We start from the raw sequence: 18,704 nt of genomic DNA on the forward strand, positions 1-18,704 counted from the left end.
CTGAAGCGCAGAGCCTGCGACTAGCTGAGCACAGAGCTGAGAACAAGAAGCAGTGGGGCTGCGTGGGAGGCTTGGAAGAAGAAGGAGAGACAGATCTGATGAGCTGGGCTCGGAAGCGTGGTTGGTGCGGAGGGCTGCGAGGCTGACTGAGGAGACTAAGGGAGGAGTCTGGCAGCGGGAGCCAGCAAAGAGCTGGCTTGTGCCTGGGGAAGACTGAACGGCAGAATCTGGGTGAGATGCGATGAGCATTTGGGAAGCTGGAGAACGGGAGTTGCTGGGCGAAGCGACTGGGAACGATACGAGGATGGCTTTTGGAGGTGAGGTGAGGATTTGATGGAGGCTAAGTTAAATTTTTGCCTGAGGAGTGGAAGCAGGGACTGAGGAAGAAGGGGTCCCACCTGGAGCGGGGACAGAGGGAAAAGCACCGGTGCCCATGCAAAAGTATGTCTATCAGGAGGGGAGCTCAGTGTTGGGAGTTGGGTGCAAGGAGGTGATACTGGAGTTAGCGGGAGTGCAAGACTGCACAGGCTGTGCTGAGTGATGGTAGGAGCAGGGGAAGCAGGGACAAGCTGGGCTAAGGACCATTCTCCTCTGGTACCAGGAATGGCATCCCACGTGCCTGAGTCTCACCATTTTGTTGCTATCAACAAGTAATTCTGATGAGCTTGGGTCTTGTCATTGTTGATGTTGGGTTTGTTCAGAAGATAGCAGCCTGCTGCCACTATCAGTTATTCTATTCAAGTGAGTAGGGATGGTGGAAGCTCCATCCCTGGAGGCTTTTATAGTCAGGCTTGATGGGACTCTGAGTAACCTGATGTAATTAAAGAAGTCCCTGCTCACTGCAGGGGCTTGGAATAGATGACCTTTAAATACCCCTTCCAACCCATCTATGATTCTATGATTGGTCAAGGGAGCTAAATAAATCACCATCGACAATGATTTTTGTGCATATTTTATGATGCCACATAAATACATTTTCCGGTAGTTTTTCAACACTTAGTTTTTAAAGAAACAAAATATTCCACACGACTTGATGCACTCAGTTCACAGGATGCACATGCTTTTGATATTCTCAAAGGCTGTGGAGTAGGATCCCCACTAACTACAGCAGGTGAGGGAAGGTGTGCAGTGAACAGGCAAGAGGTTTATGATGAAAGTCTGGGTTCTTTGTCTGCACAATAGCCCAACGTGGTGTGGGGCACCCACCTTTTCAGAGACTTTTATTGACTGTCCATTTTGGGGGTACATTAATAGGCTCTGGAAACCAGACTTGCAGATCTTTTGAGCATTCATATCTGTAACTGAATCAGCAAGACAATTTTGAACTTGATGTGTACGTTAAATACTCTGAGATGTCAGCTCTTTAATTTCAACACTGTGCTGCCAAACGCTAGCAGATATTTCATCTTATGTTCTCTATGATTTGACTCATAAGCCACTTTAATCTTATTATTTCCTAACTTCTTAATACTCGGTACTGTATGTGCTGTAGTATGATGTAAAAATATGTTTCATAAAAACAGACCTTAAACATAGAATTTCTGCTGAATGGCTTATCCTGCAATAGCGAAGAGACCAGAAAAGGAAAGAAAAATAGGCCTAGATTCATGTAGGAAACAAAAGAATGCATACGCACAATTTATCAATAAGTTTCAGGAAAAGAGGTTATTTCTGTAAATGAGTAGGCTTGTGCACCAACACCAGTGTAAGGACTTGTAGATGATTTCTTTACAGGAGTCTTTGGAGGAGTATAAAAAATAAGAGTTGCGGGGAATGAAGTTAGAGGTATGGATTTGGACAAAATGGTGTTTGATCCTGAAAAGGAGGTGGCAAAAGCTGGACTAGAATGATAGAGGAAGGTGGAGGAGGTGAAAGCAAAAAGTAAAATAATTTAACCTGAGACATTTTGTATGCACAGGAGTATAAAAAGAGAAAGAGAGATCATGGCTGTCATCAGTTATGGCAGAGGGGTACTAGTGAAGGGAATACAAGAAGGATGTAACAAGGTGAACAGCAGCCAGGAGGTTGTCTGGGGGCTGTGTGCTAAGTAACCAGGGCTGTTACAGGCAGTTCTGGCTACGCTCTCTGGTGTGCAACGGCAGGCATCAATGAATGCAGCTTGCACAGGGAGGTGAAAAGCAGGAAGGGACAGAGGGGATCTAATGTGGGCTCTTCTATACTTGATTTTCTCGCTTTCTTTCTCCTTTCCAAGTTCCTTAGCCTCATCTAGATTCCCTGAAGGAAAGTGGTGAGGGTTACTCTCCTATGATTGGTCTTGCAGTGATGTATATGGCAGTTGATGCATGTATGGGATTTTGAATTAAGTGTTTAGATAAGAAGGCCCCACAGCCCATCACTAGGTAACTGAGCAGAAGAGGTGGACTTTCTTCTCATGTTATCTGTCAGGCTCCAAAAGCACTGACAGGGCACCGACTGTCCTTGACCAGCCCCCTGGGGCTTTCCCCACCTTCCCACAGCCCAGGACCCCTTGTCAGGTGCCCAGGGCCATCAGTGCCTGGCCCAGCGATGCAGCAGCAGGACTGGCCTCAAACTCCCCATGGCCCAGCCCCTCTGGGTCCACCTATGAGCTCATGTCACTGTGGCTCCTTCGCCTGATGGTCTGATCTTTTGGCTGAACGTGGCCACCACCTCCAGGTCTTCACACATCAAGGCTGGTGATGGATCCATGCCGGTGAGGCCTGTGCCACACTGGCCATGCGGTTATTGTACTTGGCTCCCAGGTCCCCATCCTGAAGGGAAGAGCTGTCCCTCACTGCTCCCTGACAACATCAGTGGCAAGTGGCCATACTTACAAAATCAGAAGCCCATGACCTTTCTGGCTACAATTACAGGGAGGGAAACAGACAAGTTTGACCATGTAGTAACGACTGGGTTCTACTGCGTGAGTGACTGCAGTGCATTTAATCTCATTCATTTTTAAATGTCTGTGGTAGTTTGTCAGATAGTTTTGCATATTCTTTTCTATACTCATTTCCTTGATTTTGTTCATCTCCATCTTTACTTCACTGAATCACACTCTGTGTCTTTTCCACTCCCATTCTCAACTTCCCTTTCCCACAGCACCATCTGAGCAGGCTACACAGACTTTCAATTTCCCATGGCCCCAGCTCCACCACTTTTCCTTAGGTTGCTGCTCCCTGTCTCTCTGGGATTTTTTCTGTCAGACTCTGCTGCCTTTTCCCATGTACTCTCTTTTTCCTCTTCACTTTGGTTCTTTTCATCCCCAAGTTGGCTCTTCCTTGAGCTTGCTCTTTTGTGGGCTGGTTGGTAGCAGTTTTAGCACGCTGGCAACCTAACTGGTGTTGGCATCCCTGAAAAGGAGGATTTTAAGGAGTGATTTTAGGTGAAAAAATGTAATAGCTCTATAGGTGCTTCAGAAACTTTTTCCAAAAAAGGGCAGCAGAGGAGAAAGCAGAAGGCATTTCTTTGTTGCTAGCAGGGGCTAGCAATATGATTGATCAAGGTTGATAAGCAGTAAACTTACAAAATTTAGCTTTTAAAACCGCATGAGAAATGATGGATAAACAAAAACCTTGGAAGGCGAGACATGGAGATGACATGGGGATCAGATACAGAAGGAGAAGCTAAAAGGCAAGCATAAGGAGGTGGTGTAGTGAGAATAACGAGCAGTTAAATGATGATAATGAGGAAGGTAGCACTGCAGCTCCTGAGAGCAGAAAGAAATGCGATGCAGTAATGGAGGGCTGAGATGACCACTGCAGGGAACAAGAGTTTTAGCTTGTGCCCCTGTTGGAAATGGTGACTGTGTACCCTCCTCACTGCTGTGAAATGTGCTGTTCTGTAGGACACCCCTGCCAGCCTCTGTTGTCTGTTTACTGAGCTTGCACCCGTTCTCACACAGCGCCTTGCTACGGCAAGTGAGACGATGTCAGACCATGGCTCTTGTTGGTGAAATGACCCAGGTCAGATAGTTCTTCTAGCCCTTGGCTGTTTGGAACCTGATGGAGGTTCCTAATTCATGAATTATTTTCCACTTTATGGAGCAGCAGCCAGCCTGCCTGCTGAGACCCCAGTTTCTGGGGTCTCCCTCCCATCTACAGCAAGTTTTACAGGAACATGGAGGCTGCTGGTCTGGGTGACCAAGGGTCTTGGTTCTAAAGGTGCAATTCACCCTGTCAGAACAGCACACTCACAGCTGTGCCCAGCAAAGCTTGTTTTTCCTCTTGGTTTTTTTTTTTTTTTTATTCTGGCTGTTCCTGGGGTGTTTCTACACGTCATCCCCTCCTCACCTTTTATGTACCCATGTACATATCAGTATGTATGTATCTGCAGTTATCTTTTCGAAGGGATTAACAGGGTTTAAGTACAGAATGGGGCTCGGTGGCTGAGAATGTTATCAGTTTCCAGAGATATTCCCTGCCTTCCACTGAGCTGCCCTACTGGTACTTTTTTTTATTTCTGACTTCAAATGTATCAGGAACACAAATAAGCATTGTTGTAATTTCATTCTTTTAATCCAGGAAGTCCCACTTATCATCAGGTAGGGTGCAGAGGATCACCCCATATGCTCAGCTGTAACCAAAGTCTGTCTTTGCAAAAAATGAGCTTGAAACACACCTTTGTAAGTTTATCACCAGGAGGCTTTAAATCCTTATCAAACTACTTACTTGGTTTACTTGGAGCAAATAATATGCCAGTGTAACTGATATTAATGTGTTTCTGACCTACACGTATGTGTGTGTATATATATATGTACGCGTGCATGTAGTTCAAAAATATATGCATATTTATATATACACGCACAAGTGTGTGTATGTGTATTTCTGTGCTTGGATAGCAGGTAATAAAGACTTAACATTATTCAGCATTTCCAGCTGTAGGACTTCTAATTGTTTGTAAAAGTTCCAAAATATTGTTTTTTCAGACTGTTTTTTTTTTTAATACTTCTTTAAAAGCTGCCGATTTTTCACTTGCAATTGTTCAGCAGTTCCAGGAGAAGGATTAGGGAATGCTATAGTATGAGTCATGATTTTAGCAGTTGACGGGCAGAACAATGTACCAGTGACACCTGTTCAAGGCAAGGCAATCTCCTTTTTCGGTGCCTGTGCTAGGACTAAACCTGCATGGCAGGAAGGAGAACTTCAATCTAGAATGCGATGTGCCAGGTCATGTACTCATGTGACTTTATCATTAAAACATATTTGGACTGTAAATATTTCCTAACTGAAAGAGTACTGGAGATTGTCTCTGCTCACTGCTAGAGGGTTGGACTAGATGACCTTAAAGGTCCCTTCCAGCCCAACACAATCTATGATTCTGTATCAGACCTTGATTTAGTCAGGGGAAAATGAATGCGTTACAAAACCAGAACTGGTGGTTGGATAAGTGTCCGTGGTTGTGGTGTAGCTACATGTGGTGTGATTGGTTAACATCCAGACCATTAGCAGATGTATGGGATGGCTGCAGAAGAGAAAGCAAGTTAACAGAAAACATTATCTAATAACTCAGGCATATGACAATTTTGTGAGAGCCCTGGAAAAGTACAATCTCATCATTGAGATAAAGACCGCTTCTGGGTCAAATCATCTAGCCTGACATATGTGAGATGTGCAAAGCAGGGGGATGTGGAAAGTAATTAGAAGCAGAAAATTTCCGTAAATTTTTTGAAGGAAACAGAAGGATAGTAAGAACATTTTATGGCCAGCAAACTTGAGAATGAAGACATGAACAATGTGACACAACGTTTTTTGGTTTTATTATAAAATTTGTATATATTGAGAAGAAAAATTCTTGAAAATGCATTAGTAGAGGGAGATAGTAGAACTATCAGTAGTGCAAAGAAAAATGGAATTCCATACATATTTCTCATTTTATGAGGGCTTCAGGCCTTTTTCTGATCTTCAGTGTACATGACATGATGGGTACTGCTTTCTTCAATCATCTGTTCCCTCTTTGCTACCACTTCCGGCTTGAGCAGTTGCTCTGGTTGCTCTCACATGGAAATTTTGCACTGTGTTATAGGAAATGGATCTCACCCAACTCACTTACATTTTTGTTTTGATTTGGTTAAGGTAATAACATTGATAAAGAGGATTTAGAATTGTATGAAGCATTCTACTTGATACTTTGTCAAAACATTTGCCTGATATTTTAGCAAAGAAGCTAGAAAGCCATCAAATCAGCTGGACACACACTGAAGGAATTAAACACTAGCTAACTGAAAGACCTCAGAAAAAATCTCATCAACTGGTAGAAAGCCTTCTGAAAGGGTTTTACAAGAAAGGATTCTGTGAGGATCATTCCTCTCACTGCCTGGTTTACTGGTCAGTAATGACCAGGAAAGAGTCATGAAACGATTTCTGATGAAATCTGCAGAATCCAGTAAGACATGCAGAGCTGAAAATCTTAAGCTATAGCTATGTATGGTTGATCATAATGATGAGATCCGAAGAACAAGCAAGAACCAACAGTGCAGTGTAAGGCTGTTATCTAGAATATTTTATGCATCATTAAAAACAAACAAAAAAATTCACACACATCCTCAAATTATGTGCAAGAAGGAAAAGGCAGATTAATGACCTATATTCTGTTTTTAGTATTTTTTTCCTCTCTTTGGGTATATATTAGTTCCAAATAGACATTTAGATCTCTGATTCTTTGCTGTGTTACTTTTCACTAGAAGATATTTCTGCCTTTTTGTTTTGAGTCCTATGCTGCTGTCTTTCCTGTCCTTGCCTGTGGGAACCCATTCTGCTGGCCTTTGGTTACAGCAGAACTAGACTATTTATTATTATTTAATAGACTCACCATACCTTGACTGAGAAATGCTTTGTAGTTACCCAGTCACCTTAAATCACACTTAATTCAAGGTAGGATGAGGTAAAATGCAAGTATTAATTCATTACATCTAGAATAAACAACACAATTGCAAGTATCTGGAAAAGACATAAGTGAAGAAATAGAAGAAAATGTTCATGTGATCTACTTGATCTGCTGACACTGAATGTATCACAAAAGTGGTTTTTGTTTGGAATTTTTCCCCTCTTTCATTTCCAGGTGACTTGTTCCTCTTCTGACAAAACTGCTCTCAAAATTTTCTTTCCTCCTATTCCTCAGGTTGCTCTTAGGTGATTTTCATCGTTGGAGGCCTTGTATCACATACGGCTCTATACTGTGGTCTCCCAGCAGAAAACCTCTTCAGAAGAAGCTTTTGGACTTCACCTTCAGGTAGCTTCTCTGAATCATCATGTGCACCTCACTTGTTGATGGATGGTTTTAGCTCCTACAGCCAGTCCGTGTTTTGAAGTTTTCTGAGGGGTCCAGACAAATTTCACCTGTCACTTTGGAGTTTTGTCCCTCCTTATGGAGTTTGTTCTATCCCTCCTTAATTCTCCTGAATTAAAATAAGGATTCTTTTGCTTCCACGAATGTGCAAATGTCTTAGAAGGAGAGTTGTCTCCTGTGTCTGACTAGCTCTAAACAGCTTCTTTCCCTCAAGGAGGCAAGTCTCGTCCTTTTCCCTCTGGTGACTCATCGACATGTTTAAACATGAAATGTGTCTTACGGCAAGCCTTAGATACTGTACCAGTAATTTAATTAACAAATATATATGGTACAAGTATCTAAACAGGCTAAATTAATCTAGTTAATTTTCTAATTCCTGACACACGTATGATAACAATAACTACCCTGAGGGGACAGCATTTAAGGTAAATGAAGCCAAACCTCTCTCCTAAACATACTCTAACAGAGAGTCCCTGTACAGAATTGTTTAGTGTCATATTTATTTTAATTGCTACACAGTGAGAAACTGTGTCTTCAAACCACTTCTAAAAAAGAGATGCAAAGGAGTCACTCAACCTTGGACCTCATGAGATCAGTGAACAATCTGATTGAGTTCAGCTGGCCTCAAAAACAGCCTTTGATGCACTGCGAGGCAACAGGTTGCACAGTGAAAGGAGAATTGATGTGCAGTGAAGAAAAGGTTAAAGGGCGAAGTCCAACCCATATATTTTCTTGTAGCCTTTATAATGGTCTTATCCAGGTAATGGTTTTATGCAGCCAAGAAAATGCGAAAATGGTGGCTAAATGCCATAATGCATAAAACTACTGCATTCATCTGAACAAATATTATAATAGTTTAATGTAAAAACAAGTAAATTGTTAATATCTGTGACTGCAGTTTTGTTCATAATGATCTTTACAGGTCAGAGATAGTGCATAGTCATCCCTCTCCATTTCTCGGATCATGCCTACACCAAGGGATATTTAATAATTAGTAATGCTGTTAACTGTGTGACTTTGGAAATATTCTGGTAAAGATGTGTGATATAATAGTCACTTGTCAGGCCTGAAAGGAAGAAGCTTTGTGTGCAGGTACGTTTTCAACAATTTAACTTGTCCTGTCTCAGAACACTCAGGAAACCAGTTTCCCTTATGGCAGCTGGAGTTTACGTGCATCTACATGGGCGTTTGCAGGATGCACCACAAATAACTTACAGAGTGGTCCTGTTGTACCATTGCAAAACCAAACCAAACCAACCCAAAAGTTGAAGTTACATCCTCAAGAAATCCAGGCAACAATGTTTTTATTAACAGCAGCTTCAGGGTGAAAAATGGAAAGGCACAAAAGGACGACAACGTTGCTTGACTTTTTCGATGGCACCAATTTTACGAGACAGAAATAGAATGTCACATTTGCCGGTCATTAGGGGTTTGCACTCAATTTTGCTGCTTCAAATAAAAAGTGGTTAAAAGCATGCTGATGAAGGTCTTTCTAATGGGGGCAACACAGTAAGACTGCACAGAGGCCCTAGAGAGCTCTCTTGCCAAGAAGCGCGAGGAGTCAGAACACATGAGCACAGGAGAGGAAATACAATTGTTGGACTGCATTGGTCTTCTCTCCTTTTACCTGTGAACACAGAACATCTCATTTTCTGTGTTTCCCCTCCTGTTTCTACAGGATTCCTTCCACAGTGAAACCTCTGGGGGCTCTTATGCTGCAGCAGCAAACACATCTACGCTGCAGCGTCTTTAGGAAAAACTTCAGGGCAGGAGATGGGAGGAATCTCATCTTGAATCCATCATAGGCTTGCGTATAGGCTTGTTGCAGGTTACAGAAGACTTGGTAATCCCAGACTCCAACAAGTAAGGTTATTTTAAAAAAACCCAAACATCTCTGTAATCCTCAGTGAGGTTATAGTTACATGATGCGAAGAGATAGCGTTTGCTTGGCAGGAACATCAGCTTTAGGTGAGAAGGGAGGGGTATTTGCTCATACACAGTTCACTGTTTTGAGAAAGGGGGGAATTTTGTAATACTTTGAAATGGTCGTATTGTTTGTCTGTGGTTTAAAAGTATAATTGTGGTGACGCCTTCATAGGAAAATTTTTACTTATTGACAAAGACTGTTTTTATAGGGCTTGGAAGGTCTTTCTGCTATTATAAGCTCTGCAATAGAGTACCATGTTATCTTTATTATATCAGTCATACAGAATCTAACATGTATTATGTTTCCTTGTTGACAGAAAGGCAGACTTCCACTTCAGACATCACATCATCCTGCTTCCTGTGCAAATAATATGAACCAGAAGGTGTTAGTTTTCCTTCTCCCAAATTTCGTTTTTGGGATATTTCTTTTTGGGTTTTTCTGTAAGAGACAAAAAAATCTAACAGGTGAGTAAAGAATTTACTGAATGTTTTCTAGAATCAGATGTGGTTCCCAAATGTGTTAGAAAGTAATTATGGAGCCTAAGACATTAACAATACTATGAAAATGTCCAAGGCCCTGTCACCATGGTAGCTGTCTTAGCAATGTGTGAGAGCAAGAGCGCTACACAAATAAGTTGGCATTAGAAACATTTAAACATCGATCTTGCTTAAAGTAGTATTGCTAACATGTTTAAAGTTTTGATTTTAACAAACTTTACACTGACCAGGATAGTTTATTACATTTGCCATAGTGGAGTCTGGTGACAGCAGACAAAGAATTGATTTTAGCATCTTCGTTAGTTTTTGTATGCAAGGAGATAGATTGAGTGCTATGATTAACACAAAGAGAGACTTATCTAAATCTATTTCACACTAATGTCTTACATTCCTTCCTTGGTTACAGGTGCTTTCCCTGATCCCACTGAAGATTGGCTGACAATTCAGAATGATCGCAAAAGCACATTGTCTTCTATCTGCCTGAAGAACAACCTTCTTAAGTTAAGAAGCAAGTTGGATTCTCGTGTTGCAAACCAGCTCTTTGTGGAGCACAAACATAAGTTTATCTACTGTGAGGTGCCCAAGGTAGGCTGCTCCAACTGGAAGAGAACGATTTTTCTCCTCCAAGCAGACTTGAATGCGGAAGCATCTGAAATTGAACATGACCATATCCACCAAACCTCGCTGATCAAAAAGCTGGCGGCTTACCCTCCTGCCATACAAAAGGAGTTTCTGAGCAATTACACCAAAGTGATGTTCACCAGACATCCCTTGGAAAGGCTAGTTTCAGCCTACAGAGACAAACTTCTGCACTCTGAGCCGTTCTACAGCATCACTATTGCTAATGAGATTAGGGCAATGTTCAGAAAAAACAAGAATTCTTCTGAAAAAGTGAGTTTCCAGGAGTTTGTCAACTTCATTATAGCAAAGCCGCCAAATAGTCTTGACATTCACTGGAAACCAATGTTTCTGCTCTGTGATCCTTGCAACATTCACTATGATATTCTGGGTAAGTACGAAACTCTCGCATTAGATTCTGAGCACGTTCTAAAGGTCATTGGAGCACCAGAGAGCCTGCACTACCCCAGCTTGAAGAGGTATGGCTCAGAGAAACGAACTAATGGTGACATCACCTTGGAGTACCTCAGACAATTGAACTCGGAACAAATTGAGAAGATCAAAAAATTGTATCAGATGGATTTTTTCTTGTTCAACTACACTACAAAATACGAGGATTATTTTTCCCTGAATGACTAATGTAGGATAAAGAAAGAACAGTTTCCTTTGTACAAAAGAAGCCCAACTTGTCCTTACAGGTGCTTGATCGGTGGGTTGATGACTGACTGCTGTTGAGACTTTACTGGGTTTTGGAGACATGGTTTATCATCCTAAACACTCCTATAACAAATCCCTGCCATGATCTGTTGTACTGTACAGTACTTTACCTATACGAAATTATTGTCTTCCTGTTGATTATTAATGGCATATATTTGCTTCATGAAGACACTTTATAAATGATAGATTTTGGTCTGTTGATAAGAGATAGGGGAAGGAGGAAGAATGTTGTTTTTCACAATGAATATTTTTAGAACGCAGTTTTTTGATATAGATGATTTTAACTTTTTATCAGAAAAAGTCATACAAAGCAATAAATAATCTGCTTTAGAGTCAAACCACTCTGTCTGCAAGAGCCTCAGTCATGAATCTTGTAGGAAAGGAGCAAATAACTTCAGATGCTTGGAGCTGCATTATTTAGAACTTAACGCCTGATTATATTCCTTTCTAGCAGTGCTCTCCCCACTACGCACTAGCCTCATCCCTCAAGCAGTACAGTTGGTGGCAGCCCAGCCAGGGTTTCGCTTATATCTCTTTAAAATCTTCTGGTGAGCAGATCCGGTGTTCATGGTGACTTTGCAAACTCTTTTCACCACCTTCATGAGCATTATAGTCTGCTTTGAGAGGGAAGGTCTAAACTTACACAACTAGGGTGGTGTAGGGCCTAAGATATGAGTGGAAATGTGACTCTTATCTATTCTCCAGAAGCATTTACCACCCAGTCAACTGACTGGCAAGCCAGCACAGCGGGGACAATGTTTGGCCTTTCCTCATTTATTCCTGCTGGAGCCCTTGGGACTTACCTGAGCACAGCACTTGGGTGGAGCTGGGTAACCTCAAATACTACGTTTGTGCTACTTGTTGCTTTCTCACCTTACAGGAGATAGACCACAAATAAATTATCTCTAATAACATGTAGAATTATGATGAGGGGAGAAATGAATCCTGTGGAAGAAGCAACTCAAACCATTGTCCGCTGCTTATATTCTTAGGTGGCTTTGGTTTTGGATCACTGAGGGGTCTATAACTGCTATGTTAAGTACAAGACCTGCCTCTTTTTTTTTTTTTTTTTTTTTTTTTTTAAATCTATTGCCTACTCATGTTAAAAATTAATTTGGGATCATATTAACTGAGCAAGTTTTAGAAACTAATCATGAGTATTAGCACCACCTTTACGGGATATCAGTGTCTCAGGAGCTGACCTGAAAATCTCTCAGATGGCGTTAGTTCCTATCAGCTATGCTTGCAAATATACAAATATCAGTCTTAGATCCAAAGTTGTATCATAGCTTCACATTACCTGGAAAAGGACACGGACAAAGTAATCTTGCTGCAGCCATTGATCTGTATAGCCACTGCTGCAAGCATCGTGGCCAAAAGAGACAAGAATGGATGCAATGGGATTTAGGTTGTGAAGAGATCTCCTCTTGGGACGCAGGGGTGATCTACCCCAGAGGGAACTTGCAGTGGTATACTGGACATCAGCTCGAGACAGTGATGAGACCGTGGTGACAGAGGAAGAAGTTCTCTGCATCCTTCCGGGACAGCAGATGGTGCACAAAGCCGGGACTACGGTTCAGTACATCTGGCAGCTCTTGCATGGCTGACTGGTCCATAAATGGGGAACTTTTGGCAAAGAGAGAGCTCTGAAAAGTCCAACCAAGGAAAGTTAAACTTTTTTTTTTTTTTAATAGCTTGTGATTTTGTGCAGAGTGATTCATGGTTCTGGATCTTACCCTCACCACCACCATATTTGGTGTCCCCACAGTCCTGCTATGCCCTGATACTGGATTGCTCATGCCACCCTGGCAACCCTGGGGATTTTTTTTTTTTTACTTTTTAATTGTGCCAAGGCAGAGAAAGCTAGCAGTTACTCCCATCCCCTATACAAAGGGATGCAGTCTCTCTCTCTCTCTTCCCTGATTTAGAGCCGTCTCTAGCTAAGTGCTTCTCCGACTTTCTTTGACAGATCATGGAGAGGAAGCGGGGAATAAGATTTCTTTGTAACTGGCTTCTACATGGTAGATCCCTCCAGAGCTGTAATCTTCAGCAAAGATGCCTTAATTTTCTGGCACCCTCAGCCAGCCTAGGAAAACTCTGAAGAAATGATACTGACGGAGTTTGATGGGTGTCTTTGCTATTGGCACTCGAGTGGTAACACTCCCCTCCAGTTTCTTGCTGTTAGATATGAGTAGCTTTCTATTCTTATTTCCTCTTTCACACAGGATCACATATTCTTCCTACAGTGGTGACAGAAAACGGATGGCTAATTCATTCATCACAAACACTAGTCAGTAACAGAAGGCTATCTACTGATGCAGAAAAATCTCTGTAACTATGCACAACGGACTTTCAGACTTGACATTTGCCTATAGGAAACTGTAAGTAGCACACTGCCTGGAACCACTGGCTGCTGTAATGCTGTTTATCTGATGTGGGTCTCAACAAAAAAACAAACCCACAGAGGACGTGTGTGCATGTGTGCACATATAACAACAGTTTTAGGAAGCAGTCATACAACAATGGTATAAGCTGTGCACTACCAATGCTAAAAAAAAAGAGAATAATGGGTCTGTCAAAAAAAACACTAAAAACGAACGTTACCTTGTAAAGGATCCTGTAACATTCCCCTGCAAGCATCTTTTAATGCTCAACCCAATTTACCGCATTTCCATTTCTGTGAGCTTGAGGATACTTCGTTACACCCCCTGCATCCCCCAAGAGCAGCTGGGCAGTGATGCAGGTGTGCGTAAGAGCCCTGCGATATGCTTCAAACAATGGTGACTTGCTATATGTTGTAAAAAGCTTTCACAGCTTGCAAAGATGGATATGGGAGATTGGCCTGACAGAGGAAATCTTCTGGGCTGGCTGTATATTTTAGCAATAGGTGTCAAGTAGCAATGCTTGTGGAAAACTCCAGTCTGTATTTCCTAATGTGTGAGCAGCTGCTCATTGCCCAGACCTGAGTAGGAGCCATCAAACTTTTTATTCTCCAGGTGAAGTCCAAGGCTCGTTCCACTGGACAGCATTCTAAGTTCGCTGGTGAATGGGCTTACAGTTATTTAATTTTTGATATTGTCATGTTATGAAAGTTGACGAAGGCTCTGGACCTTGTCCTAGTCAGCCTACAAGAACTCCAGGATGCCTGCCAACTTTATGATGTGACTTTATAACGTGACTGTTTCTTCATGGCCTGGGAGGGAGATTTCCTGTACTGTCTTCCCTACAAATGTGCTGTCCAGAACAAAGCCTCTAAACTGAGCCAGCCTCCCTCCTGCCTTTGCTTAGAGAAGAACGCCAAGTGGAGCTTCTTTCCTTTGGGTACAAACTCTGGGTGACATTTTTCTGGGAGGAAAGTGGATTCTTGCAGCTGGGAGCAGGGAAGGAGGCAGCGTGACTTGGGGGTCAGGTCCTGGTGTGGATTTGAAGGGGTAAGGGATACCGTAACTCATCTTCTGATATGTTGTTATATGCCTGTGATGTGACTATTGCTATGTTTCATTTCTAATTACTGAAATAAACTGTGGTGAGTTAACACATTAATCTATTTGTTCATCCTTCTCAACAACATCTGTTGAATAAAAAAGGCTCAGAGCTGTCATAACACAGGCTACACAGTATTAGACGGCAATAAATACAAAGCCATTTGGCTTTGCTCTGATACGTTAATATAAAGCTGTCTCACAGAACTTTTAAAGAATTGAAAGAATTAACAAATAGTAATGAGTGCTCTGGCTTAGAGAAAAGATGGAGCTAAGCAGGGAAGGGAGGAGAAACAAAAAAATCTTGCAAGGTCAAATTTGCAGCTTTCCTACAAATCTACCTATCAGCAGTGAGGAATAAAAGAGAATTTTCCCATTCTCACACATATCCATACACACATCCTTATAGGATAGGTATCTGCAAACCTGACATCACACTTTCTTGGTGCAAGTATAACGGATCTGATAGTTGATCAGTGTATGTCAGCAATGGAGACCACGCTACCAGTTGTTCCTTGAAGCAGACATTTCCTTCACCTAAAAGTGATGATTCTACCCATAAGCAGTCTTAGTTTTTCACTCAGCTTTGAAAGTGAGCCTTAACAGTTAAACTGTGATTAGTGGTTTCTTGTTCAGAGAACTTCCCAAAGCAGGACAACTGTGAACAGAATGAAAGGTGGGAGCAAGGAAACTTCGAGTGTCAGCTGCTCCACACAAGTGTCCTCTGACCAAGGGGAAGAAGAGGAAACACCACCAGTGCAAGACTGAGCCTTCAAGGCTCGCAGCTGGAAGGTAATTATATTTGTGTATTCAGACTGTTAATACGTCAAAAGCTTTTAGCTCTATGATCTCCAGTTTTATTGGCTTGTCTGTCATAGAGATAGAACAAGAAAAGGAAAAAGGAAACAGGAAAAGGTTGTGGTGTAGGCCTGGCATGATTTCTCCCTGTCATAGCACTTCTTATCTCCCTTCCTTTGAGAATTATATGCTAGGTCATGCTTGAGGATAAAACAAAAAATGTTAGTAAATTATGTAACTTATATAAATTAATGTAAAGCAAATAAAATCAAAACAGGCAGAGAATTTACCTGACAGAAGTGTCTTAAATTTCAGGAAATCCTCTTGGAAGTTTTGAGCGGGTATTGAATGTACACAGGTGTGCGGTTACAATGCTGCTTCTCGTAAGATCTATGTTTAAGAAAAGGCTCTTGTAGTAATAAATCTCAGGCAGCGTACTGAGACTAAAATTCCAAGGAATCAGCAGATCAAAAATGAGTGATACATCACAGGATCAGGTCTGTGATGTATGAACCAGCTCAACACCACTTCAGCACTACCCATGTACGCCTCACCTTTGCTCACAACTACCACAACAATTTCTTCATGCTTCCAGGATATTTCTTGTAGCTTTTTCTGGAGATGTACCAAAGCTTAGCAAGATGAAGAGGCTTCCTCAAAAGTTCTCATCGTGCCACCCTGTAGGGATATTCTTAACGAGATTATACATCATTTGTTGTGTCCCACCGAAGGTACAACAGTTCAGCCATTACTGGAGCTCAGAGCAGAACTGTACCCAAAGCCGGTTTATATTTCTGTGATTTAGCAGAAGTATGGGGAAACCTTGTTGCCTATGAATTTATGACTAACAGCCTGACTCCCACCTCACTTTATTGCATTTTCCCCCCTCTTTTCCCAGATCCCTTCTTCACCTGAACTACATGTATGGACTCCTGCTGAGTTCCCACAGTTAGGGGCCACCAAACAGGTGCTGCAGATGCTGACTTATTGAGGCACAGGTTGTTGGCAGGTGCAGGTTGCTGGATGTATTGCAACTATTGTGAGAAGGTTTTTTGTGTGAGAAAGTTGTTCAAGTGCCTGCTCCATGAGTGAGATATTACCGCAACGTGAGATGTAAAGGATGTGAGATGTGATAAAGTGAAGGATATTTTGAAGGCATTTTCCCTCCTAAAAATAATTTGATCTTCTATTTAGATAGGTTGAGTGGGTAAGGGAGAAAGCTAATTTTGGGATCATCGACATCAAATCTCAGAAGCCCCTGTTAATTATAAACCAAAAGAGAGAGGAAACCCTCTCTCATAAGGGGTCACTATTCTCTGCAGGGTAGATTTTTGTTTACCTCCAGAGATGTGTTAAGACTTGTCCTCAGGGGTACTTACATGCTAAAGGAGCCCCCTGAGTCTTCTAACTTTTGATAAACATGGAAAAGTAGAATGATGAAGCTGGGAGAGAATCCACGTGTCATCTGAATGTTAACTGATTCTGGGCCCATCCTGTTCCAGAAAGACAACACAGGTAAGAAACTAAAAAAGGTGAAAAAAGCAATCAAATTCATATAAAAAAATAATTATCCTGAAGGTTTTTGGTATCCAGTAAGTGAATCATACATTTTTTGATCTTTGTTTGTTAGGTTCCTCTCTGGAAGGCTGAAATTATAGATTTGGAGTTTTTTGGATCTTGCTGCACAGCAACTATTGGTAGAGATAGAGGCCCATAGGTTTTGTAATTTTAGATGAAGGGTCACAGCAATGCTTTTATTTGTGCTAATATTCATTGCTGTTGTGCAGAGGTAGACACCCATGCAGCTGTGTTCTGTGTCAGGGTTTGGATTTGTTCCCTAAGCCCCCACTGCTGTGGTTTCCACCCCGCGGGACCCTCAGGAACAACGTGTCTCACCGCTGGCAGCTGCCCACGTGCTGCTACCTGTAAGGCATTTGCTACAGCCTCTGCCAAGGCTTCGCATTCTACTTAGGTTCTGGGGCTTCGTTTGCATCTGAAACAGATTTGGCCTCCACATTCTGCAAACTGCAGGGTTAGGAGTTGATAAAAATATTTAGTGTCTCTAAAATTGTAATAATATACATAAAAAATAACTCTCAAGTAGCTATTCTAACTGCTTATTTCATATGTAAACCGTTCTACAAATTTTTATATGAATTTGTCTTGCAGCTTTAGTTAAGACCATGTATCACAATTCCTGTTCACTTTGCTTAAATTTTTCCTAACCTGTGTTCTAATAAACCTTGCATTTTGTGAACTCAAAATATTTTTCTGTCTTTCAGGGTAGCACACTGTAAGGCAAAGGTGTAATCAGGTCTACTGAAAATGGCCCATAACTTGGACACACATGACACCCTACAGCAGCAATTAAAAGTTTAAATTTATCGTTGAGGGAGAAAATGTCTGTATTGATTATAATGATCTTGTGGTGTTTGAAGGGTAAAATATATAAACAAATCAGTACATCAGTGAATATCTCCTGCTCTCTCCCTAAGCCACAGCCAATGTGTGCATCTCTATCTGAAAGCAAAGGATGCACTGTTCAGTTATTCTGCTCTGTAATTAAGCTTACATTCATTTCACCTACCCCTGTCAAAAGGCATGGCAGGCCGGATACAATGTATTTCACCTTTTCTAGGAAAGTTTTTGGTATAATTGCTGCAGGTGTTGAAATTAGCTTTCATGTTTTTCCATTGATATCTGTAATTGTTGATTCCCCTGCAAAGAAATCTCCTAGACATCTTAGAAAATTAACCTTAAAGAGCCCTGAAGAGACTGTCTGTTCCAGACGAACTTCTGTTCATCTTTGCTGCTGTCCTGTGCATTCTCTTCAGTTCCAGGTAGTCTCCACCATTCCTGAAACATGACGCACAAAGCTGGGTGCAAGCCTGTAACTTTGAAAGAGCCACATGGATTGAAAGTATGAACTCAGGTATGTCACGTACTACATTCCCATTGGTTTTGTGAACTCAGTGCCAGCCTGGTACTAGTGCATCACCTCTTGTGTTTTTAAGACCAAAGTATAATGCTGCATCTAAACATCCCAGCACTTGAGAAGTGGATTCTAATTCAAGCTTTTAAACCCTGAGCTGTTCAAACTCTCCAGCCTCATACAGCCAGACTTGTGGGTTTTTTTTACTTCTGGCAGCTAACACCCTTGGAAATTAGACAGATTTAACTGCCATATGTCTTTAAAGTGAGTAACCAAGCATTTATCCAAGTTCATATGGGGCCATCTGGTGGTGCCATGTGGGGTGGGCAGGAGAAGACTACCCTAAGAGAGCGGCTTGGTGGTTGCTGTGTTTCAATTCTCTTTTGACCTCGAGTTTTTTATTTCAAGACTCTCATGCCTGTTCTTTTTCTGCATCTGCTTCTCTCCCTCCGATAATCTCCCTCTTT

At 41.7% G+C, this 18,704-nt stretch overlaps 1 protein-coding gene across 1 annotated transcript; it reads left to right on the top strand.

Annotated features, from left to right (window-relative positions):
* The first annotated feature begins 241 nt into the window (after positions 1 to 241).
* On the top strand, positions 242 to 10,947 carry LOC104272033 (carbohydrate sulfotransferase 8-like). Its single transcript, XM_009866910.1, has 2 exons — positions 242 to 317; positions 10,097 to 10,947. Exons 1-2 carry the CDS (start codon positions 242 to 244, stop codon positions 10,945 to 10,947), a joined length of 927 nt encoding a protein of 308 aa, XP_009865212.1.
* Positions 10,948 to 18,704: the final 7,757 nt, after the last annotated feature.

This window comes from Apaloderma vittatum, unplaced genomic scaffold (genome assembly GCF_000703405.1).
Source record: "Apaloderma vittatum isolate BGI_N311 unplaced genomic scaffold, ASM70340v1 scaffold37693, whole genome shotgun sequence".
Lineage (NCBI taxonomy): Eukaryota > Metazoa > Chordata > Aves > Trogoniformes > Trogonidae > Apaloderma > Apaloderma vittatum.